Source organism: Arthrobotrys flagrans (assembly GCF_004000055.1).
Source record: "Arthrobotrys flagrans strain CBS H-5679 chromosome Unknown unitig_1, whole genome shotgun sequence".
Classification (NCBI taxonomy): domain Eukaryota; kingdom Fungi; phylum Ascomycota; class Orbiliomycetes; order Orbiliales; family Orbiliaceae; genus Arthrobotrys; species Arthrobotrys flagrans.
In genome coordinates, this window is record NW_027137556.1 from 2279389 (window position 1) to 2302569 (window position 23181).

Genomic DNA, 23181 nt, shown 5'->3' on the forward strand with positions numbered 1-23181 from the left:
TGGACCAAAAACTTTCAAAAGAAGGTTCTTCGGCGTTTCCAGTTGGAAAAATCTAGCTGAATGTGTATGTGGGGTCAAATGGAGGTCGGATAAGCCGAGGCATTCACAAGACCCGAGAACGTTAACAAGTCCGAACAGAGCAACTAATAGGAGGGAGGCGAAACAAACACTGCCACTCGCCCATCCCATTCCAACCCTTTTCCAAACCTCCCTTCCCATCACCACCATCGACATCAACCTTCAACGGCTTTTTTTGTCCTGTCTGTTATCCAAGATTGTATTATCTGTTCAGCATCGTCCGACTCTGCCGTTCATTACCAAAAGTCTATTAATCCTCTGCGTTGACACGAACTCCCGCAATCATCACTTTCCCAAAGCACAAGTTACCGAGAAAAGTTGGTGGCTGGAAATTGAGGCTGGTTTGTTTTGGTACCTCGATAACACTGAAATCCTCCCACCACGTTCCGACCGTCGCAAAAGTCCTTTCGACCGGCTGCTCCCGAATCCCACGCGACGCCCATTGTTCGATTTTTGGACGACGAGAAAAGCTACCGCTCCAGTCGTCTACCCGACTTTCCACACTTTTACGTCTGTAGTCCCTAATGTCCGGTGTCTCGCCCCCGAAACCTTGGGAATTGGCTGGCGTTACCCCTACCCGTATGTTTTTTTATATATAAAATATTTAACCCATATCAAATAACAACTGGAAATGCTAACGTGTTCGATTAGCCGCTCCTTCTACAGCCGCCCTCATGGCTTCTACCTCCGGAGCCGGCGCCACGGCCACAGCGGCCTCGGCCCCCGCTATTCCCGCCAGACCTGCCGCTTTAACATCGACGGCTGTTAATAGATTAGGTGCGACCACGACCGGATATGGTGGATATCAGAGTCGGATGGGAACCGGATACGGAATGGGTACTGGGTACGGAATGGGTGGCGGCTATGGAGGCTATAGCTCTTATAGTTCACCGTATTCGAGATTTGGCGGTGGATATGGAGGCTACGGGGGTTACGGCATGGGAGGCTATGGAGGCTACGGTATGGGTGGCTACGGCGGCATGGGACCTGACCCGAACGACCCGAACAGTTTGATGAGGGGTATGGAAAATAGCACTGCTGCTACGTTCCAGATGATTGAGAGCATTGTTGGAGCGTTTGGCAGTTTTGCACAGATGCTCGAAAGCACCTTCATGGCGACGCACTCGTCTTTCTTTGGTAAGTATTTCATGATATAAACTTTGATAACAACCATTTGTGTTAACAATATGGGTTTTTAGCTATGGTCTCTGTAGCAGAGCAATTCGGAAATCTGAGGACAACGCTCGGACAAATCCTTGGCATCTTTGCAATCATCAGATGGGTCAAGACCGGCTGGGCGAAACTCACCGGAGGACCGCTCCCAGCGAGCGCAGGAGAATTGACTCCAGATGCGTTCGCTAATTTCGCCAGCGGTGGAAAGGGTGCACCAGGCCGGGGACCGCGTGCTCCATCGAAAAAGCCATTCGTCATCTTCTTGGTGGCGGTCTTCGGCTTGCCATATCTCATGGGCAAGCTTATCCGTGCTTTGGCCTCGAAGCAAGAGGAAGAAGACAGGAGACGACAAGAGGCTATGAATGCCGCAGCTGGCGGTCAGTCCTTGGATCTTGCGGATCCAATGAAAAAGTTGGACTTCTGCAAGGTCCTCTACGATTTCACTCCAGAGAACCCAGCCGTTGAGCTCGAGGTTAAGAAGGGAGACTTGGTGGCCGTTCTCTCCAAGTTGGACCCCTTGGGCAATGCTTCCCAATGGTGGAAGTGCAGGACCAAGGACGCTAGGATCGGATATCTTCCAGAACCATATCTCGAACCACTCGTAAGAAGCGGACAAGTTGTTAAGCAGATTACGGACGGCTCTGCCAGCAGGACCGCTACCATGACAGCGGCTAGCATGAAGAATGTGGCTGATATCAACAGCCGAACACAAACCATGACCACCACCAAGCCAGGCGACATCAGCATTGAAAGTTTCCAGAAGAGCAATTTCCTCAACAACTAAAGGCTAGCCTCGGTTGCATTCTTACTTCTCTCTTTCTTTTCTTCCTTCTCTCTTTTTCACTCTTGCATGGCTTTTTAGTTGTCGAATTTCTTTACGGTAAATAAAGTTAAAATTTGGGCGATTGTTTTTATGTCGCCGCCGTTATTTTATGCTGGACGTTTCTGCAAAGGAGTACCCCATGATTTGATGCATTTCTTTGGCTTACTTGGCTTGATGGGCGATTGGATAACACCCTGCTTTTTTTATTTTTTATTTCTTTTTATTACTTTTGTAATTTTTAGTACCGTTTACGCTTCATGGTGGCTGGTGGCTACTAGATTTATACACAGAAAATGCGTGCCTCGCAGAACCTAGTACCGATAATCGTAACAAAAAGGGATTATCCGATAGCCGGATACCGTAATTGAGGTAGCACATTGGGTATCATAGTATGGTACAGTTATATTCGTGGTGGGGAGTAGTATATACAAGTCCGTCGTCCTCCGAATCCGCTCACCCGGTTTCTCCAATCTCATGCCCCCAGCAGTCTTGTGGCCCCCAGGGTGACTTGATATGTCCATCGAATCCATAACACCATGAGGCCATATCCCACAATTGCTTCCAACCCATGCCGACTTCTTCCGACGTTTCCCCCCAGGCATACCGGGGCTATCAAACAGAGAGATAATATATCATCATGTGTTAACCTCAATCTCCTTCCACGACGCCTCCATCTTCTTCCGCTTCTCCATCGCAATATCCCGGTGTGCCTTCGTCATCGCTTTCCGTTCTTCGGAGAAACAAGCATTGACCCGACGTTTGATATCGTTACATTGGCCTGTGGCTTTATGGATGAAGCCTTTGGAATGGCATTCTTCGAGGGCGAGCATTACGTCCAGGCAGCCTGTTCGGAGTTTGTTAGAACGGTGGTAGTAAATTGGGGGTGCAGGGAGGACTAACCTGGGTGCTTATGGGGGATTAAATGAGAATGCATTTTGGACGTTGGAGGTTGTCAGCTGAAGCCATGAAAACTTGACGGTGTTCGTGAGGAAGAAGACGTATGGGAACTGGGGGGAGGTTTTTCTGGAGAAAGTGGACTGATGTTTTCGGGACTTTTGCATGGAGTATTTGCGGCGGGCGGCTTAATAACACAAAAAAGTCACAAGCTTTCTTACCTCTCTCGCTATCTTTCCAACAATTTCTCGTTCACGAGATTAACAACCTTCTTTCGATATCCCACCAAACGAAAACACCCCACCATACACGATGTCGTCGGCGTCGGCGTCGCAACCATCGAGTGCGCAGGCCGCACAGCAAAGAAAACAAGCTGGTACGTTGAGAAACGCTCTATCTATCATGTTCTATCCTAACTAGCTGGGAAGCTGGTGGATGGATATATACATGTGTGGGGGAAAGCTTCGATTGCTAAACTAGCTAACGCTTTGTTGGTGGTATAGAGCTCCAAAACACCTATTCGAACTACAAGTCTACGTTACAGCAGCTCGCGCAGAAAATCGGTGATGTCGAGACGGATGCTGAGGAGCATAAGTACGAAATAATACTTTTACTACTACTTCACACGTACACATCTTGGAACTGGACTACCTATGCACTACTTTTCAGAAGTTCTACGAATTTTTGTTTTTTCGGTTGGATAATACGGCGTATACTTACGAATTATTTCTTGGGGGGATGTTTTATAGGCTCGTTTTGGAATCTCTTACACCGGTACCAGCAGATAGGAAATGCTTCCGAATGATCAACGGCGTTTTGGTGGAGAGGACCGTTGGAGATGTTCGTCCTTCGTTGGAGACGAATGCTGAAGGATTGAAGAAGGTTCTTGATGGATTGGTTAAGGAATATAAGAGGGTTCAGGATGAAATGGATGCTTGGAAGGTATGTATTTCTATATTGCCTTCTCTCGGTCTCTCTCTCTCTCTTATACCTTACTATATGGGGGTTTGAAGAGTTTTGGGGATCGGGTTTAAATTTCAGACGTCCTATAAAGCATCTAAGATGTTTTAATTACTCTGAAAGCTGCTCTAAGGCGGATTCATCGTCCCAGAAAACTCTCAATGTCCTCTACGGTAGATATGAGATTCGGTGTAGTCCGAGTGCCTACACTGTGTGTTTGTTGATGTTGTAAAAGAAAGGAGTACGGCTGGATTAAAAGGATATAACGCTAATTATACTCTGTCTATAGACAAAGAATAATGTACAGGTCGTCCAACAATAAACTTAATTCGAATTAAGATATTTTTTGCGAGAAATGATAAACCACCCCCAAATTTTCTTCGATCTTCGTTTATTGTAATATGCAAGTTAGCCCGGTAAGCCGAGGTCTATCTACGCATTGCGGTCTCGAGACTACTGCAAATAGTAGATCACCTGGACAACTATTAGAACTTACGAGAATATGTCGAATAGAACCCCCATGGCCTAATCTACGAAGTAAGGCAGTGTGGTGTATTAGAAATCGGAGATGGCGACATCGGAATCCCCACGCTACGGCCTGAAGAGGTTTTGAGGCCTCCCACGCTGCTGCGTATACAGCGGGTCCTGTCATATCAAAGAAATCGCCAAAGCTGCAATGCCAAACATTAAGCTTATTGCTTGTTTAAGATTTTCGATTGGCGACAGAAACAAGAAAGACGGCAGCCAGCCGATTCAGCTCGTAGGTCATTGGTCGGGGAAGGAAAAGCAAAGGACAGTTTGCAAAAGGTATGTAAGTATGTAGGGATGTATGTAAGGTGGGTATTTCGGAAATATCCGCCTTAACCATTAGGCATATTGTTTGGGGGGTACGTCAACCATGGGGAATGGGACATCTCATCACACTTTTGTTGGTGATGGTGTAGTTTGATATGACGTAAATTCACAGGAAAGCTCATCAGACTACTGCCGTGACAGGGTCTAGGTCACGAGAGCATCCGAATTAACGGCAGAGAGAAAAAATGTTAACAGCTCACTGCTTTTCTTTCTAGATGAGTCCATCTCCTGCTGCGTCGCTCTGCCGTCTGCATACAAATCATGTACGTGTATGCTTAAATCCTACGTTTACTTTACTTCGGGGGGAAGAAAACTAAACTCCAAGGCTGTGGAGAGGTCGACTGTCGCATGATACTGAATGACTTGTCCACGGCACGCCAACCGGGATATGCGCGCAAATACATGAACCCCCAACCCTTCATTCGATAGTCAGAATATGGGTAGAAGACAGCTGTCCCGAAGGTATGGTGATAGGTTGATGGGGGTTTGCCAACTCATCAAGGCGACCACTCAGCTTGCACTTGGCAAAACCTTTCCCACCCTCGAATTCCACCGCAACCTGTCGGCTCCCGTCCAGGAAGAGTCACTTGGGACTTGGTCCCGAATAGACGGGTATTGGATGACAGTAGTTTCCACATTTCCCCTCCCTTCTTGACCTCGAGACATTTCCAACATTCCTTTTTTTTTTTTTTTTTTTTCTTGGGCGGGCTTGTTTGCCCCGGTTTTTTTAATTCGACTTGTGTCTCAACCCTTTGGGCTGTTGGAGAGATCTGATTTGATATTCGATATTGGCGGGATGGCCGGCCTGGGGGGGAATTCCCTCTTTAGAGGAGCATGATGGTCGCGGAATCGATGACGCATTGGGCAATAGTGGGAAGATACCTTATTTCAACCTCTTGTCCGTTGAGGCCGTGTAGAATCCTAGGCCTTCTCCGATTATGCACGAGGGTTCATCGTATGCAGCGGATGTAGTGAGAACGGTCCGTACGCAGGTAGTAGGTTAGTACGTTTACATTGGCATCCATAACTTATAGCTACATTGTGCGCCTCCCTCCGGAAGGGAATAGCAGTCTCTTCTTCCGTACCTCAGACAAAAGTGATATCTCTTGAAGTGTTTGCCCATGATGTGACATAATTATAATTACTTCCAGCAAACATGTTAGTAACACCAGCATAATCAGTATAGTATCATCACAAACATGTGCAGATGTGATAATGTGATTTCCTCGCCACTCCGGCGCATTCTTATATTACGAGGCTCGAGGCCGCTTTCACTCAATATATTCGGCGGCAAATTCAAGGCTTCCCTCGCGTGGCCATGAGCCCCGGGTCCCTTTTCTTGTTGAAGCATGGCCTCTTCGCATGCTTATCCGGAACATTTAAAGGTCCGTTATTTAAATTTGTTTTTTCGTTTTTTAAAATCTTGAGTTTCTAGAAACGAACAGGTCTAAGGGCATGTGTGTCCTCCGTTCACCGATTCTTCCGGTGGTAACGATTATCCCGGATGTATCGTGCCCATGCACATACATACCGACATCCGTTTCGTTGCAGAGGGTTTTTCCAGCTCGTGTCGTAGCCAGGGGCCAATATTACATATGGTAAACCTGAAACTTGCGATTGAGCTCTCTTCCAACGGCGGTCATAGCACGCAGTGTGGGTGTACCATGAAGAAGTACTGAGTATGGATTTTGCGTAGCGTCAGAATGCAGCCGAAAGAGGACTTTTCGTACGCTGACCGAACTGCGATTCTTGCACCTTCCGTGATGTCAATGTTGAGCTCCCTGCTGGGTATGAAAAACAAAAAAAAACGTGATCTCGAGGGAGCTTAGCTTGATTTAGTCTCGGGTCCATGGTCAGTTGAGCCTGATTGATACCTGAGCATGAGCGTCTTGTCAACTGGGAGTTCGAGCCCGGCCACCGCTAATTCAAGAACAGAACAGAACCCGAACTCTGCTCTAAGAATTTTCTCGGTGGTTGTTTGTATGCAAAAGCGTAAGTTGAAATTTAAAGGCTCAAACTCGCCACCTTATTCGCCCAACCTCGACCAATCTTCTTCCTCACAGCTTTTCGACCAATCCCAATCTCTCGCTCCTTAAGTCCTGCCAACACTAAAATAGATCGAGATCGAGCTGCTCCTGCTTCTGAGCGAGCACAAGAACCAGACTATCAAGCAAGATCTCGGTACCGTGCCTGACCCCAAGTAGGCTTGCTTGCTGCCCCCAAACAAGCCCCCGTTTTTTCTGCCTCTTCAAGATCTTCCTGTGTACGTGGGTTGGATTCAATTCAATTCAATTCAATTCAATTCACCAAGACTTCCCCCAGCTTCGTATTTCCATTCCATCCATCTATCTGTCCATCCATCCAATCCATCTTCAACTCCGCGTGTGCCTCGCGTTTTCTCTCACTCTCTCACTCACACTACCTTTTTTTTTGTTTCGCAATCCGAATTGGTAACCGGAAAGAGAAATCCAAGTTATTTTTCTCTGTGCTCCCCTTCTTGTCCTTGTCCTACCATTCCACGATTCACGACCATTCCCGCGTTCCAACAACGAAGCTAGCTCCCGAGCCGGCCGTACATCTAAAACCTAGTTGTTGTTCACTAACACCTTGGTCGGTCGCCTGCTCCGAGTAGACCGGGGCACCAGTTATATCATATTAAACTCAGAGCTCGAAAAGCAGCAATTTCCTTGGGTGGATCGAAGAACCGCCAATAGCCACAAATTCAGACGCGCAGATCGATTGGAGGGCCTATCAGGTGTCGACGACCTAGTTTTGGAAGTACACTCTAGTGGTTTATTTTTTTATTTTTATTTTTATTTTGACCCGGGGGTTACTTAAGGTTAGTATCGACCCTAAGCTTGTTCTTTTTTCTTTTCCTTGCTGCTTTTTTACCATTGCCCTTGTCGTTGCATATGCATACAGTTAAGCTTGCCGAAGCACAAGACTGGACTGGACTGGACATGAACCTTTTCGCTGCCGTTGTCGTCACTTGCTGGCCAAAAGACATAGCTAGCTGGCAGCCACATACATAAGTATACACATACATATACTTTACATACTTAGGTATGATGAATTATGGATGATGGGTGGATGGGTGGCTTCAATTGTCAGCGCAGTTGCTGTTACATGACGTTACTTTTCGACGTTTTACACAACTGTCATTCCCTCCCGAATGCTCGAAGATAATTAAGCTTGTGTTGCAAGGGGGGACATTTGAGGCTGAGAACTGGTCTGTCTGTTCTGTCAGGCGAAAACACAGCCTGTCCGCAACTCAAGCCATATACAGACAAACCGGCCCTCGTCTTTGCGCAACACACTTCCACAGCATCTATGTCCTTTGCCTGCAAAAATGCTTGGGTCCGATACCGCTGCTTCTGCTTCTGGTTTCTGCTGCAGGGTGCCTTCCTGCCTTGACGGCCTCCATTGACGGCCTCCACGCTGTCTGCGTTGGGTCGGCTGGAGCGTGCTCCTGCGGCATGTTCTAAACTACCTCCCACCAGCCTCTGGGGCATGGCAGCATGCTGTTTCTGCATAATTGAAGCCTGTCAGGACCACCAGCTACCCTAGCGACGAGGCCAGGCGACGTGGGTCCTTGCTGCATAAACACATCCGCTAAAATATGCAACATTTTGTTGTCCGTCCCCATTTATATACTCTCAGAGAAGAAATTTTTCGCTCCTTGAGTTCGTCGATGGAACAAGATACGCAATTGTCAGTGCCTGCAGCTTAACCTTGCAATTTGATGGCTGATTTTTTAAACCTTGTTCATAGAATCAGCCTACTTTACTTTACCTGACACCTTCTGACGTAGAAGCTAGACAGGGAATCTCGCTGTATTTTTGTGTAGGTCGCTCCTTTCGATACCCACTATCCGACTCCCGGGGCACATACCTCTACGGGTCTGCTGCGGCTGCCAGGAAGGACATCATGCCCGGCCAATTCACCATCTACAGGGTCGAACTTGTTTTTTTCTATCACCCTTTCAGGACTGTCCTTCAGAGTTATGGCGCGGACGGCCTCAACTCTCGTTTTGAGCATCTGCCACAATATTGGCTGTTTTAGATCAGCACTGATACTGGCCAATCGATAGGCTTGGGGAAATATTATAGGCCCACAGCTCAGCGAGCAATATTAGAGTGAGAGAGACAGTCTCACGGGCAGCAATTACTGTTCGTTGCATACATTTTTTATCCCTTGCCGTAAGTACAGCTTATCTTGCATTTATTGATACTTGACTCTGGGGAGTCAACTTCAACTCTTTTCTTCATATGCTTCGAAGGAAAAAAGGGTATTACTATTGTATTGTTGTTGTTGTGGACTTCCTGCGGGAGGGTCGGGAACATCAATACCCTTAGTTTTCTCCACATATTGCTGCTAGTCATCTTTCTCTTTTGATCACCATCCTCCCTTCTTCCTGCACCCTCCCCACGTAGAAGGCACACTTTTTCCAGGATACGTTAGCCTTGCATCCGCTCCTGCAGCCTTCACACGCATATTACGCATCATCATCACCCTTTACCCTTCGACGCACCCCCAGACTTTACACGACATTGACCTGCATACATCCTCCCGTGTTCACTGTCGCTTTGTTGGTGATCTTCGCTTCGACAGTCTTCCCAGGGCTTCTCTGCACCGCCAACACGAGACTTCTCGGAAGGGGGGTGGATAAGCTTTGCCCTTTACCTGAATCTTTCTTTTGCCGGTTGCCTCGATTGATTACCTTTGGGGGTCAGAAGGCATTGCTGCTGACACGTCATTAGTCTAGGCTAGTTTCTGGCAATCCCCACGGATCGGAAAATAGAGTGAGGCGAAATACGAAAGAGAAAGCCTATCTTTTGTGTCTTTCGCGTGGAAGCCCTAGTTTTTAGCAAAAGTCTATAAGCATGAGTGCCTCCCCGTCAAAGGCTGAGGGGCCTCATGAGGAGGATGTTCAATCCCCAGAAACCGAAGACAAAGAACAAGAGCAACCTGCCATGTACGAATTCGAAGTAAAAGAACAAGATCGATGGTTGCCCATCGCAAATGGTGAGTTTCTCATGGCTCTATTGGTCTCCTTTCCCGCCATATCCAAATTTATGCAGCTAGTGTCTGCTCAGACATCTCGATATCAAAAAATGACCCTAGAGAGATCCTGATGGGATATCTGCAAGTTACTTTTTGGTTTTATCTACACTACCCCCCTCCCCCCCCTTTTTTTTTAAATCCCTATTCTTTTAGCTTTCCAAACACTCGCATTGCTTCGACCAAGGTCTCCAAATTCATGTATCATGCCGCTTGGGTACATGATGCGATCTATGATTGGCTTTCATCGCGAGAAACCCTAGTTCGACGCTATCCCCTCTGCGCCGAAATCTCGCCTATTGGCCGGATGTCTTGCGTTATCATGCAGCAATCCGCACCCCCGCTTGAGTGATTTCTTTTCCCCAGCTTCAGTGGGACCTTGATTGCTCTTGATGCATCATTTTTAAGGATACACCCATGCTAACAGTATCTGACGGTCATGCAGTTGCCCGTATCATGAAGACGGCACTTCCAGAAAATGCAAAGATAGCAAAAGAAGCGAAGGAGTGCATGCAGGAATGCGTGAGCGAGTTCATCTCGTTTATCACCAGCGAAGGTAAGACATGGCCGAGGGCTATCCTGAGACAAAGTTTGTAGTTCTCTGTAGCGGGAACTAACTCGAACTGGCCATTTAGCGTCCGAGAAGTGTCAACAGGAAAAACGAAAGACGGTGAATGGAGAAGACATTTTATTCGCAATGACCTCTCTTGGCTTCGAGAACTATGCGGAGGCTTTGAAGATCTATCTTGCCAAGTACAGAGAAGTATGTTCACTCCCCTCTGTCGATAGCCGGCTTTAGATGCAGGTACAACAGTGGTACGTAGTTCGAGAAACTAACTACTCTAGACTCTGTCGAGGGGAGGGGAATCCAGAAACGGTCCATCCGGATCAACAGCAGGTGCAGGTTCGTCATCAAATTAGGAAACAGCATATCAGACTACAGCGTCGAGGCTAGCGCTAAATCCAACCTTCATCGAAAAAGGCCAAGGCGGTTATCCCGACGCTTATGGCCATCACATAGGAAATGGAGTCAGCGGTGCCGACGGTTACTAGACCATCGAGCCAACTCTACAATGTTACAACCATTACGCATTAATTCATCACACACACTCAGCATTTTCACTTCAACTCGTCGAGGGATCGGATAACAGGGTAACGACAAACATCCGACATCAAGACAGCATTAACCCTCGATGGAAAAATCCGACGACAGATAAATCTTCACCATTAGCGACTTAAGATTTTACACAGTGCGCCCTTTAACAGTACGCTACCTCCCTTCTTTTCTTCGAAAGACTCTTTTTTCCTGTAGTTTTTTCTTTTCTTTGGTTAAGAGAGCCCTTTCGAAACACCACCCACCTGGTTACGACCCTCCTACATTTCCGGTGCGACAAATTTTCAACAATAGTTCAGAACTGATTCTTTTAGCTGGCTGCGTGGTTCGACAAACAGGGAGAACGCCTCACCTTCTTCCAAAACGGCCGCCGGTAACGACTACTGTCCTCTCAAGCTTCGGTACCAAGCTAGCTAGCTCTAAGGTCACCATTATCATCGTAAGGTTGCTTTTGTGTGCTCGGTCTTCCTTTTTCGAAACAAATTGTCTTTTCTTTTTTCCGTTCCAGTTCTTGAAATCCTTTTCTTCCATTCTACTTGTTGTATTTCTATACCTGTTATCTCTCCTTTCGGCGTATCGTTCTATGGCATCCTTTTTGTTTCTATCCCCAGACTGTACTACTTTTGCATGCATCATTTTTTTATACGGGAATAACTGGCGAGCCATATATCCACCTCCACATCGGGAATATTTCTCATTTGTCTCTTTTTTTATACTTACTGTGACTTCCTGCGCTCTTGTAATCTCATTTGTACACGGCGGCTTTTATATTTGCGAAATAAGAAAAAAAATTGGAGAGAAAAGCTCAAGGGAAGAAGTGGGGAGGAATACGATAAACTGCGGGGGGAGGAAGTTGAATCGGTCATGTTAAAACTCTACAAAAAAGAACAAGAAGAGAAGAGGGAAAAAAAAAAAAAGCAAGGAGCAAGGGAAGATAAAAAAAAACAAAAAGCCACAAACGGGAAACTTTACTACTTTAGATTGCGATATATCCATCAGACTTGCGAAAGCTACAGGCGCGATTTCCATATTCACACAAAGCCTTTTCTTTTTTTGTTCTTATATGTATTTTTTCTTCTTTTTCCTCGAATCTACAATTTACTATATAGCACTTACTACTAGTGCAAATTGCTCTCTGTGCATGTGTTTTTCCCCACGTGAAAGTCCCAATTCTTAAAACTCGATCTCTGGTACCTAAGAGAGAGGATGTATTTATAGAATCTAAATTGTAGATATATTCCAGATCTCGTCCTTTCCTAATCAGGAATAGTATATATTGAATTTTCCAACATCTTCCCAACACATATATCCTCAACCTGCCCATTACCCTCTACCCCACCTGATCCACACTTCTTGATCAAAACGATAGAGCCCTCAATTCCCATCCGTAGGGACAGTAGGGTTCTGGGGACAAAAAAGAGAAATATACCTGTCAATTCTAGGAAATATATAGAATCAAAGGAACAAAAGATTAGATATTAAAGTTTAGTCATTTCCCTATTTCATCCTTTCAAAATGCGTGTATGGACAACAACCCCCTTCAAGCCAGTCAAAAGAGTGCGAACATAAAAAATATTCCAACAGGAGGTTAATCAAAGGAGGGTTTGAATGGGCGAAGGGAGGAGAAAAAAAAACAAAGAGCAAGGGGATAATGATATAGAACAGAATAGGTTCCAAACATGGATATCCTAATCCATAACATCATTATCTCCGATAAAACTAACAAGTAAAGAAAAGGAAAGTTTGAGCACATATTATCGTTCGGAGTTTCCACAACGGCATAGAACTCCTTTCTTAGCCGTCTGTTGGGAAGAGTTCGAATCCAAAGGTCTCTAAGACTTATCGGATTCGCTGTCGACGTGAAGCGTTGGGTCGGCTCCACCAGCCCCGACAGAACTGCCAGTCTGTCCTCGCATTCTTCGTACGGTTGCTTGTTCCTCGAGGGCCATTGGTTGGTTAGGTAGCGGAAGGCTGGCCGTGCCTGGTGCTAGTCCACGTCTCTCGAACACCTGTCCTTCTCCATTACGTCCATCTCCAACATGGCTAGCACGGTGCGATGTAAAGCCAAGTCCAGATGCGCCTGAATGGCTGTATGATCTTTGGGTTCCAGATGGTCCAGCACTGATGAATGATTCTATACACCCCTCCTGATTTGCTAAATTAGTCGGATCTTGAAGAGAAGGTTGCTCCCGCATGTCATCGGGTATATGCTTTCGGCGATTGTTCGAGGCGTCCGACCAAAATAGTCGCCGACACCCTTAATCGATCGCCGATTTTTTGGCTCCGAATTATATTGGGATCGGGAATTTTGGCGGCTTTGCAACTTTCGTACATGCCGTTCAATTTTAAACCCAGATTGTATAGGCAATTTGGTCTTTTCGTTTCTTCGCATACGTCCGATTCGTGGTTGCATACGCTCCAGCGCATTTTGTGAGGACGGGCCCTGGATACGCGAATAGTTCATCCTGGATAACTTGAGGGACAGGTATAAGCTTACTGGATAGGAATGCCTTGGTATATTCATTTGGAGGTGGTTTTTTGACCATATCAATTGGCTTGCCGAAGTCGTCTGCCGGAACCTCGGCCAAGTAGGGGGCTTTCGTAATCGCATCAGAGTCTGATTTTCCTCGTTCTCTTCTTCTCGTTCGAGTAGGCCAGGCACAGTATTACCGCTCGGAGCTTGGGAGCCACTTGGGCCCGCTTCTTTGCGTAGATCATATCGGGATTCCACAGTGGGGATTATGGTCTTCTGGCCACTGATAGGGGCTTTTCCTTTTTTATCGTCACTCTGGCCACTGATAGGGGTTTTGCTTTCGTTATCGTCACTCTGGCCGCTGATGGGAGTTTTGCCTTATCGTCACTCAAAGGCTCTTCATCAGAATGAGGACCACCGTTGTCGGAGTCGTCATCACCCGGCCCGTCATACCATCTCATGAGACTGTTATATCCTCTCGCACTTTCACACAAATTCGCCCATCTGGTTGGTGAAGTCTCAGACTTCCTTGGTGTGAGCTCACGAAGAATCCCTTCGACGGAGCAGGAGCAGCCTGCCAAATTAAATTAGAGTTCTTGAGACTGTCAAGACAACATATAATCATTCAATTTGGTAAGTAATTCTAATATCACACCTTGTAGCTCAGCAAGGAGGTGAGCTCCCGATTTAGCAGGGGGTCCAGGTTTATCATTCGAAGGCGTGACTGGAACTTCGGTACCCTTATCATTCTGTACAGTGTTGGCACTTTGGGTCTGCCTAGCAGGTCGAATGAAAGCCCCAGTAGCCTTCTGTGCAATGCCGCTTCGAATTGGCGAGTTATTCCTCGAGCTATGTGTGCTTTGGGAAGGAACAAGAATGCAAGGATTTGGTTGTGAGCCGGTGTGCCTTTTCGAAGGCGTTGATTTTCTTACAACAGGCATTTTCGATTGACCAGGCATACTGCCGGTGACCGCTTGAGGTTATCAATAGATGATTGAAGAGGAATTGAGAAATATGAAGGAAGGCAGGCGTGATGATGATGGAGGTGAAGGACACATGAGATGGAGATGTCAATGGTAGGGAAGGAAGAGAGGATTGGGGGAAGGGAGTAGGATGAGGAGTAAGAATAGGAGGAGGGTGTGGTATGGCCATGTCGTAACTATGCATGGACTTACACGGCAGAACGTCTATGATATTTATATCAACATATCCTGGCGTCAGATCGGAGCCTAGGTTGCCTCGACAAACTTCACATCCCGTTCCTGTGGGGGTGGGGCTGGGATAAGCTATTCGGTGGTATATAAACCACAAGTAGGTACAAAGGAGTAAAGATACATTGCCTGCCCAAAAGTACAATACCGCAAGAGAAGCCAGATGCATGGCTTGAACAAAGAATGACATCCACCTCAAGTCTCGTTCTCCCTGTTGTTTCTTCTGGCGACTTCATTTCAAAAAAAAAAAAGCAAAGGAACTTCAATCTAGCTCGGGAAGAAACACATCATCCTCGAATGGTTCACATGACATACAGAGTACTTGTGTCTAAATTGAAGTTGATGTTAGAGATATATATGATATGGATAAGTGGGATACATATGATCAATTACTCACCTAATGGGTGGCTACAGCTCAACTGTGGCTTTTGCTGGTATTTACCCTCCAGTTCTTCACGAATGTTATTGAGGAGCTGGTGGTAACTCTGCTGTGGGTCCTTCTTCAAGGCACTGATGAAAGCGTAACTCATAGCACCAGTGGCCTCACCGCCTTCAAATGTGTCAGCGCTATACATATTTGTCAGTATCTTCAATCTGAAAAATACGCTTTAAAATAGAGAAAGGTTGCCTACGATGTTTGCACGTCCTTTGAACCAGACCATTGAATAACATCTGCAGGAGATGTCTTGGTTCGCTTCGCCACGGCATTGGCTTTGGCCCCAGTAGTAGCCTTCTTGAGAAATCCTCCAATTGACGAAGCAGCGCCCGCAATGTCGTTCCGGCTGAACGAAGCGAGAGCGCCCAGAAGACCCATACCGGCCTCCTTGGCCAAATCTGGTTCCTTGAGTACACCTTTGGTGGAGTAGAGATACGGTAGATCTAGGGCTGATCCGGAGTGACAAGAATCAAAGATAGCTGTTAGTCTGACACCTGGTTGGAGTGAAGAGACCCTGATAGAAAATATTAGCAGAAAGGCCCTTTGAAGATTGAGGGGAGCGTTCGCTTACATGATTCTGTGCATTTCATCATCAACGATCATACCAGAGGTACGGAAGTCGACGGGATAGATTGTTTCATCATATCCTAAGGTTATGTTAACAAGTATCCTTAACAATACGAATCTAGTACGCCTTACCATCATCTTCATCGCCATCTGTATCCTTTTGCTGACCACCATGACCAGAGTAATGGAAGAACAGGGAGTCATCTGGTCTTGCATCTTTCACCAACCAATGCATGGCACGGATAATATTTGCCTTTGTAGGTTGGCTGGCTGGATTCTGCTGGTCATCCGTTAAGATAACCATATCTTCCAAAGCGTATCCATAACGCTCGTTCAAGAAAGTTTTCATATTTTTGACCTAAAATACCTCCATTAGCAAACGGGAAATATTGAGAGTAGAAAAGGTAACCAACATCGTTGATACAGCCTCTAAGCTGTCCACGTTGTCCAAAATAGTTGATACCGATCAACAGAGCCTTTCTACGTCCTGTGCACTTGCTGGGAACCCAATTGTAATTGAGTCCATGTCCAAATGACTGCGGACCTTGGGCAGGCCGAGGAGCGTTTTGGTTTCCTCTCGTATAGTCATTGTTGTTATAACTTGCCATGTCTGCACGATTGATTAGTCGTTGATGATCCTAACTAACGTGATATCATCATATTCATACTTGGTCGTGGGCCTTCGGTATGTCCCCAATTATCATTGGAATGCTGGACATGTTGGACATTCGGTGGTGGATAAAACGCACCACCCTGAGGAGGTGGTCCGGACGGTGGGCCATAATTTCCGTATTGCTGCTGATTTGGTGGCTATACGGGCGAAATTCTCGTAAGAAACGCCGGAGTGTTTTTGATATCAGTAAAATATACGTACCGGGTAGTTGTAGTCGGCCCTCGGGGGTGGTCCAGATGGTGGGCCATAATTTCCATACTGTTGTTGAGGACACTGTGGAGGCGGGGAGCCGTACTGGTTCTGAGGGGGGTAGTTGCCATACCCTTGCTGGTGGGCAGGTGGTCTGGACGAAACGTCTACGGATCAGTGATAGGGCAGAACATATTGAACGGCAGCCCGGACTTACGAATAGTAACCTCCTTGTGGTGGAGGACCCTGAGGAGGGTAGTACTGATTCTGCTGCTGGTTCTGCTGGTGGGCGTGGCTGCCCGGATAGTACGACATGCCGATGGCTGAGGAACGCTTGCGTACGCAGACAAAACTGGAATAATCAAATAGAGACGATTGTATAATCCGAGATAGTCTCGGTATAGAAGCTAAATGTCCGTTTGGAAAAGAAATCGGGGGCGTGGATTCGTATGACAGCGCCGGGGAGTCGAGGATGGGGAGAGAAAGAAGGGCAGAGGATAAGCCGCAGCTGGGGCGCCTTTGTTCCAGCGAACGCAACTGCCTGCAAGTGCAAGTGAACCTGCCGACGATTCGAAGCCAAGATAAAAGCCGCAGGTCAAACGTTAGGGTGTCAACGGCTGCTTCCGAGCCCTCCAACACAATTTAATCATTCAATAGCGGATGTTCGCCTCAATCAATCGGGGATAGTGATCTCAGGCGGTGAGATGCCGACGGGTACGTACAATATCTAGACGGGAAACTTGTGATAACAGTTATTAAGACTGCGAATTCGTCATCCAGGGCTCGAGCTTGAAATAAAGGGATTTCGATTGTCCTTGTACAGTCTGTGAAACTGCACTTTCGAATCGTTCTTGGCTCCAAGCTATACTACGGTCCAGATTATCCGAAAAGTGGGGTCGATGGACAGACACATGCACAATGTTACCACTTTCAGTTTCGTGGCTTTTGGCCCCCAAAGAAGCAGTGATTTCCAGCATCAGCTTGCCTACGCCGCATACAAGCTAGCCGCGCTAGTCTATGCCGCACTATTATATCCCCGGCCGAATTTCAACCAATTAACATTAATGAGCAGGATAATACATTGATGAACTTAGTTACAACTTACAAAATATTCAAGAAAAAGGTATGAAATGTAACGAAAGGAGTTAATTTGTCGGATTTAGGAAAAATTACAATACTATGGGATTCGAAGTTTTACCAGGCAGGCTACGGGTTTGCAGCATTATTAGGCTGTGCTTAAGATATCTGTTCTGGCTCTGTCATGACTCGGAATATCTCGGCTTAAACTTATGGCCGGGCCCCATCTATCAGTAAGATTGGAGCATACCCGTAGTACGTCCCGCAGCTCCTGCTTTAGTACGAAATTATGTGCTAATAGTCTCTTGTAGAAGTTCGCCTCGATATAGTTGTCATGAAAGGCAAACCAAAGCGTAGTTAAGTAGTAGCAATCGTTTTCGATACGGTGCGCATTTGCTGCATTCACTGTAAAGGCATTTCTAACGTTTTCTAGCGCGATAACACCGTACTCTAGAGCGGCGATCTTGTGAAGAAGATATAGAAGAGCCCGGTCATTTACTGACGTATTTCTATTGATGTCAATTCTTTCGAGATGCCCTGAGGTAATTGGGCGGGCTTTCATGCCTGTTAAATGATAATATGCGGAGACGCTGACCTATAGTGTTTGATCTCGCCCTTGGGCAATACGTTCTAGGTACTCGACGGCAGCGGCTTGGGCGGCGCGCAAGTTTACATCCCGGATATATTCGTTCCATATTGTAGTATAATATTTTAAACGACTAGAATCTATGTATTGTCTCGTAGGACGATATTAATGTGATATAATTTCTGGCGGGCGTGGGAATATGGCTTGTATGTTTGGATTCTCCACATTTTGTGTAGTCTGAGGCTGTACGTATGGCATGTTGGTAGGTTAGAAATTGTTTCTTGTGAGAATTATTAAGGCATTAATATTGCTAGATTGTGCGGGTCTCGATACCATAACCTTTGATATGAAGAGGCCAAGGTTCTGAAGGTTTAGGCTGCTAGCTAATGAATTTTAAAACCGGATTGGGCGTTTTCGCAGTTAATTCAGGGATATCTATAGATGTATAGGGCTGATTCGGCCTGATATGAAGAAGGTTCAGCGTGTAGCTGTCCTACATAGAATCATGGTTAGACAGAAATCGCTTGCAATTTATAGGTGTTAATACCCCCAATTTTCATTTGAAAAACGTTCAAAAAAACCGACACAATAACAAGAGCAGGGAACCTAGAACTATGCTGCCTCTGGGTGCATCGAGGATAATTTGGATACACTCTATGTTACAGGAAGCATCCGGCCAAGCGCCTCGCAAGCTAGCCTACCTCATATTATTATACACGGAGATGCGAGGACGTCGTCTTACATCCAATCGATCAACTAGTAGCTTGCTAGTAAGCCCTTCGAGGAATTACTGAGCTACGATGGCGCCGGTGCCTACTGTAAGGTAGTTGCAGTATAAAGTCAGGTGTTGAAGCACAAAGTGTGTTGTTGTGGTATTCTCCGTTGACCTCAATCACAGGAATTTGTTGAAGGCCCAGATGTCACGGAAAATTGCCGCTAACCTGGCCTGAAATTCAGCCAGACGTGACTGATACATTTCACCACAACATCAATAGTTCTAGGAAACATTCTTGGAGCTTATCCGCGCATACGAATAATTTTCTGTGGGCTATATACCTTTAGCATCTCTATATAGAACTATGACTTCCAAACAAATGTTAGTATCTCACGACGGTACACTAACTCTAACGACCATGTGCCGCAACCTAATATGACGACCACGGTAACTCTAGCTGCCACAAGTGCTTATATAACCACGCTACCTCCGATACCAGCATCCTCGACCGCTACAGTGATCGATTTTCAAGTACCTCTATATGGGACACCCGGCACGTCTTTCCACCTAACTTTAAATTCGGATCTTTTGAACCGATTGGCTGTTGTTGAACGTCAAATTATTAATTATTGCGAGCATGCATTGCTGCGCTCTAAGGATCATGGGGTAAACGTGCACACTAACGATCATGGGATAAACGTGCAGAGCCTCGTACCTGTCAATCACCCTGTAGACGGAGACGGCAAACTCCGTGATGTTCGGTTTTGTGAAGGCAGTGCCTTGCCATGGCGGATATCTACTCCATTTTCGGACAGGATGCCAACAGACCGGGTCTTCCAGCCGCACCTTTACATAATTTACATCTCAAGAACCAAAGGAATCTAACAACTTACTATGGCTATTTTTTGTGTGACTTCGGGCTGGAAAGCTTGGAGATGCTCTGTAACCTTCATGCAGCCCTAAAGCTCTGTGAAACCCTAATGTTGCCAGTTTCCCAAATTTATCACAAATCACATATTCTGGCAACTAATATGACGATTAAGGAAACCCTGAGCGAAAATGTTAGTGCCGAGACTCCAAGAATCCCCAGATTTTATTCCTAAGAATAATACAACAACTAACCGAAGTATTTCTCATGTCGTGAATTGGTGGCGGTGACTTTTCATGCTGTTGGCGAATCTGCATTCACAGCTGCTAGTGTTGTGACGCCTCTTTCGAAATATCTGCCTTTCACAGTTTCTGCGGTTACTTGTCTATGCCTCAAGACTCTTGGGTGCCACAGACGCAATGTTGGCATCGTTGAATCGTATGATCACACGGATTCACAAAGGCTTTTGTGGTTTATAAATATAGACTGTGCCGCTTTATTCCAATAGCAATCAAAAAGTCAGGGAATTCGGATTCTTCTACTGGAGTGCAATATATTATATAAACCTCTTCAATTTCTCCCAGGCTTCCTTCGAATTCCAAGATCCAATACATATATCCAAAGTTTCTTATTATTTTAAAGTCGAACAATCGACCGGATAATCGTACAGACTCCTATCTATAAATCATGAAGTTCTCAATCCTTAGTACCGCTACCGTCCTCCTCGCCTCTGGCCTCGTCGAATTGGCCACTGCTGCCAACTGTGTTCGATACTGGGAAGGCACAGCACCATTCTGTGACTCCAAATGCCCAGCCAAATTAGCCGGTCGTACCTGTAAAGGAACGGGACAGTTCTCAAGCACAGGTAAACAATTTCTAAAAATCCCAATTATGATTCTGCTAGATACGCAGCGCTACAAATAACGGAAAACTGATACAATACTGTGATATCTAGGGAACGGTGGTAAGTGCTGGAGTGGCAGGAAACAACTTTGCGAATGCTGCGGAGGGTCTGGACCACCACCTGAGCAGGCTTGCCTTAATCCCCGATCTCACAAGTCTAAATGCGTTGGCCTTGTTCTTATATGTTCGAGAATAGGGGTGAAGGCGGATGGGACTGAGGTCGTATGTTCGACCTACGCTTGTGGTTCCTGCTTCTTCGGCTAGATAGAATCAGGGGCTAGGGCACGTTGGAGTAAATAGATTGGATGTAAACTGATAATAAGTGGGTGTTATTTTGCTATGGACGATTTACTTAAGTACTTGATGAATCTTGCACTTTGTTCTAAACTGGGTTTCCCGTGTGGTTTGCATGGGAGGCAGCTTATATTGGCGTGGGATGCATTGTGGGTCAAGCTTCATGTTTTTATTATTTTCGTACAGTATTTATCTCGTACCCAGAGCTGTACAGTATGCATATCGTGTGTTTTGACGTCATGGTTGGGACCTTTTCTGTGTATGTACCTAGGTAATAAGTTACAAATCTTAGGTAGCATCAAAATGTTGATTCCTGAGCGATTTGGATGGAGCCGTCCCTGGTAACCCTTGAGTTTCGGCTGATCAAAGTATATCCACTATATGCGCATTTGTCATTTTTATTAAATTTGAATAGGCCGGTGACAGGAACGTGTTATAATAAGGAATAAGACAGGCTATTACCCAAGCAGGTATATTGTAGCTACCTAGGTACTTAGTTGATCTAAGAGCTAACACCGGAGTCAGTCTTGTGTAATACGAACAGAGTTCGGTTTTTGGGGTGTGCAATGTTGTGTAACGTTAGACGAATCGAATTGGCTCATGGTTGCTAACAGTTGATAAAAAATCTTCCGAGTCGGCTTGTTGATGTTAAATACATGTGTATAAATCCCCGGGGCTATATCATGAAATTCGGGGGTATAGGTAACTCTTTCGTGATATCTACCGGGTTGCTATACCTTGGTTTTTCTCCGAACATTTGAAGAGCACCCTTGATATGCCACTTTGCGTCTTTGAAGGTAAGTTTCCTGATGAGCTCGACGAACCGGGGTTTTAGCTGAAACCCTTCGGGAAGTAGACTCTTTCGGAAAGCAGCTTCAACGTAATCTTCCGAATAACAGGCAACCAAACCCATGATGAAATGACAACTATCTTGTAGCCCCAAATGAAATGCTCTTTCCGAAGCAGCCCTCCCTTCTTCGAGGGCCATATCTACATCATTGTACTTTAAAAACACAAGACACCTTAGGAGATGGATGTCGACTAGGTCCGAATCTGAAGGATTTGACATGTCGATTTTATCCAAGATGCTGACATCGCTGCCCTTTTTGGCGGCGGATGCAATAACGAAGGCAAAGTAACAGTCTAGGTCGATGTTCGCCTTGTCAGTGATTTCCAAGTACCGGTTCACAGCCGTTACGACGCCATCATAATTGTTTTTCTCTAGTAGTTTCTTCCACGCAGTCGGGTACCATTCTCGACGTTTTTGAGATACTGCCTCTTCTGAACTTAAAACTGATCCAGAGTCATTTAGGCTGAGCTGAGAAATCTGGGCCCCATCTAGGAAAAGTTTAACACATATGTTAATATATATCAATATCGCCGATTTTACGGCGTATTCATGAAAAATCTAGCTCGGGGAATACCTAAACCCATAGGCGGAAAAGCAGGCGAGCTATTCCTTGTGGTGGTGGGAGTAACTTTGCTATCGCCGGCCTCTGTAGCGGCCACGGAACCCGGCATGATCTATCCAAAATCAACCGACTTGCATGCTATGATTTAAGTCTGTTGCTATGAAATATTCGACGCGACGATCCTGAAACTTAACCCCGCAATCCTGCCTCGCGCTTTCGGCTTGCATTTTTGGACCGTGACACTCGAATAGTGCCGGAGCAACAAATTCGGCTGTAGTATGGCTCGCTGGGACGTACTCTGTTTAACATTTTTATGCCTGGTTAGAAAGCGGGCTCGAAGCTGCGAAGCTTGCGCGAAATCGGCACGAAATCGGATTTGACGGCTTCTTTCTCGTACGACAAGTTCATCATCGCTCATATGTTATTGATTTTCGGTCCTTAAAATGGGGAAATACAGTAAACCCGAACTTAAGCCCGAAGCCTAAACGGCGTCGGTGGAAACTATAGCATTTCATACACAACACAAATAAACTGTGGTTCAAACAAGTGATATCACAGTGCAGCCTCTGGGCTAATTGTCGTTTCTTACTGGTTCTGGAAGCAGATGCAAAGTATTAAATGAGTATGGCTTGCAGGAGCAATAGTTCATAAAGAATGCCGCTTGGATTATCTCAGCCATGATCTAATTAAAAGCCTTATGTAATTGGGGCTAGGACCAATCCTGTTGCTCCGATGTGGGTTGAAGCTTGTGTCCATGACCCTAGATTGGCTTTAGATTTTATAGGGCACTGCTGTCCTGCGGGAGTAAGCTTTTGACTA

At 45.9% G+C, this 23181-nt stretch overlaps 8 protein-coding genes across 8 annotated transcripts; 4 read left to right on the forward strand and 4 right to left on the reverse strand.

Moving 5' to 3' along the window:
- Window positions 1–602: 602 nt before the first annotated feature.
- DFL_008690 (uncharacterized protein) lies at window positions 603–2035 on the forward strand (the record flags this gene model as incomplete). The annotated part of the gene is made up of 3 exons (XM_067638457.1): window positions 603–657; window positions 730–1215; window positions 1278–2035. 3 exons carry the CDS (start codon window positions 603–605, stop codon window positions 2033–2035), a joined length of 1299 nt encoding a protein of 432 aa, XP_067486343.1.
- Window positions 2036–2709: 674 nt separating this feature from the next.
- DFL_008691 (uncharacterized protein) lies at window positions 2710–3008 on the reverse strand (the record flags this gene model as incomplete). The annotated part of the gene is made up of 2 exons (XM_067638458.1): window positions 2710–2918; window positions 2975–3008. 2 exons carry the CDS (start codon window positions 3006–3008, stop codon window positions 2710–2712), a joined length of 243 nt encoding a protein of 80 aa, XP_067486344.1.
- A 272-nt stretch (window positions 3009–3280) lies between these two features.
- On the forward strand, window positions 3281–4250 carry DFL_008692 (uncharacterized protein; the record flags this gene model as incomplete). Its single annotated transcript, XM_067638459.1, has 4 exons — window positions 3281–3344; window positions 3472–3562; window positions 3718–3910; window positions 4218–4250. 4 exons carry the CDS (start codon window positions 3281–3283, stop codon window positions 4248–4250), a joined length of 381 nt encoding a protein of 126 aa, XP_067486345.1.
- Window positions 4251–9666: 5416 nt separating this feature from the next.
- DFL_008693 (uncharacterized protein) lies at window positions 9667–11335 on the forward strand (the record flags this gene model as incomplete). The annotated part of the gene is made up of 7 exons (XM_067638460.1): window positions 9667–9808; window positions 10290–10400; window positions 10480–10607; window positions 10691–10748; window positions 10827–10889; window positions 11096–11109; window positions 11273–11335. The coding sequence occupies 7 exons, from the start codon at window positions 9667–9669 to the stop codon at window positions 11333–11335; spliced, it is 579 nt and encodes a 192-aa protein (XP_067486346.1).
- Window positions 11336–13303: 1968 nt separating this feature from the next.
- Window positions 13304–14372, reverse strand: DFL_008694 (uncharacterized protein; the record flags this gene model as incomplete). The annotated part of the gene is made up of 4 exons (XM_067638461.1): window positions 13304–13575; window positions 13629–13808; window positions 13916–14005; window positions 14087–14372. The coding sequence occupies 4 exons, from the start codon at window positions 14370–14372 to the stop codon at window positions 13304–13306; spliced, it is 828 nt and encodes a 275-aa protein (XP_067486347.1).
- A 572-nt stretch (window positions 14373–14944) lies between these two features.
- DFL_008695 (uncharacterized protein) lies at window positions 14945–16822 on the reverse strand (the record flags this gene model as incomplete). Its single annotated transcript, XM_067638462.1, has 9 exons — window positions 14945–14970; window positions 15040–15209; window positions 15275–15592; window positions 15650–15725; window positions 15778–16003; window positions 16059–16255; window positions 16314–16455; window positions 16520–16661; window positions 16725–16822. 9 exons carry the CDS (start codon window positions 16820–16822, stop codon window positions 14945–14947), a joined length of 1395 nt encoding a protein of 464 aa, XP_067486348.1.
- A 3618-nt stretch (window positions 16823–20440) lies between these two features.
- Window positions 20441–20920, forward strand: DFL_008696 (uncharacterized protein; the record flags this gene model as incomplete). Its single annotated transcript, XM_067638463.1, has 2 exons — window positions 20441–20618; window positions 20709–20920. The coding sequence occupies 2 exons, from the start codon at window positions 20441–20443 to the stop codon at window positions 20918–20920; spliced, it is 390 nt and encodes a 129-aa protein (XP_067486349.1).
- Window positions 20921–21452: 532 nt separating this feature from the next.
- On the reverse strand, window positions 21453–22471 carry DFL_008697 (uncharacterized protein; the record flags this gene model as incomplete). Its single annotated transcript, XM_067638464.1, has 3 exons — window positions 21453–21459; window positions 21688–22288; window positions 22375–22471. 3 exons carry the CDS (start codon window positions 22469–22471, stop codon window positions 21453–21455), a joined length of 705 nt encoding a protein of 234 aa, XP_067486350.1.
- Window positions 22472–23181: the final 710 nt, after the last annotated feature.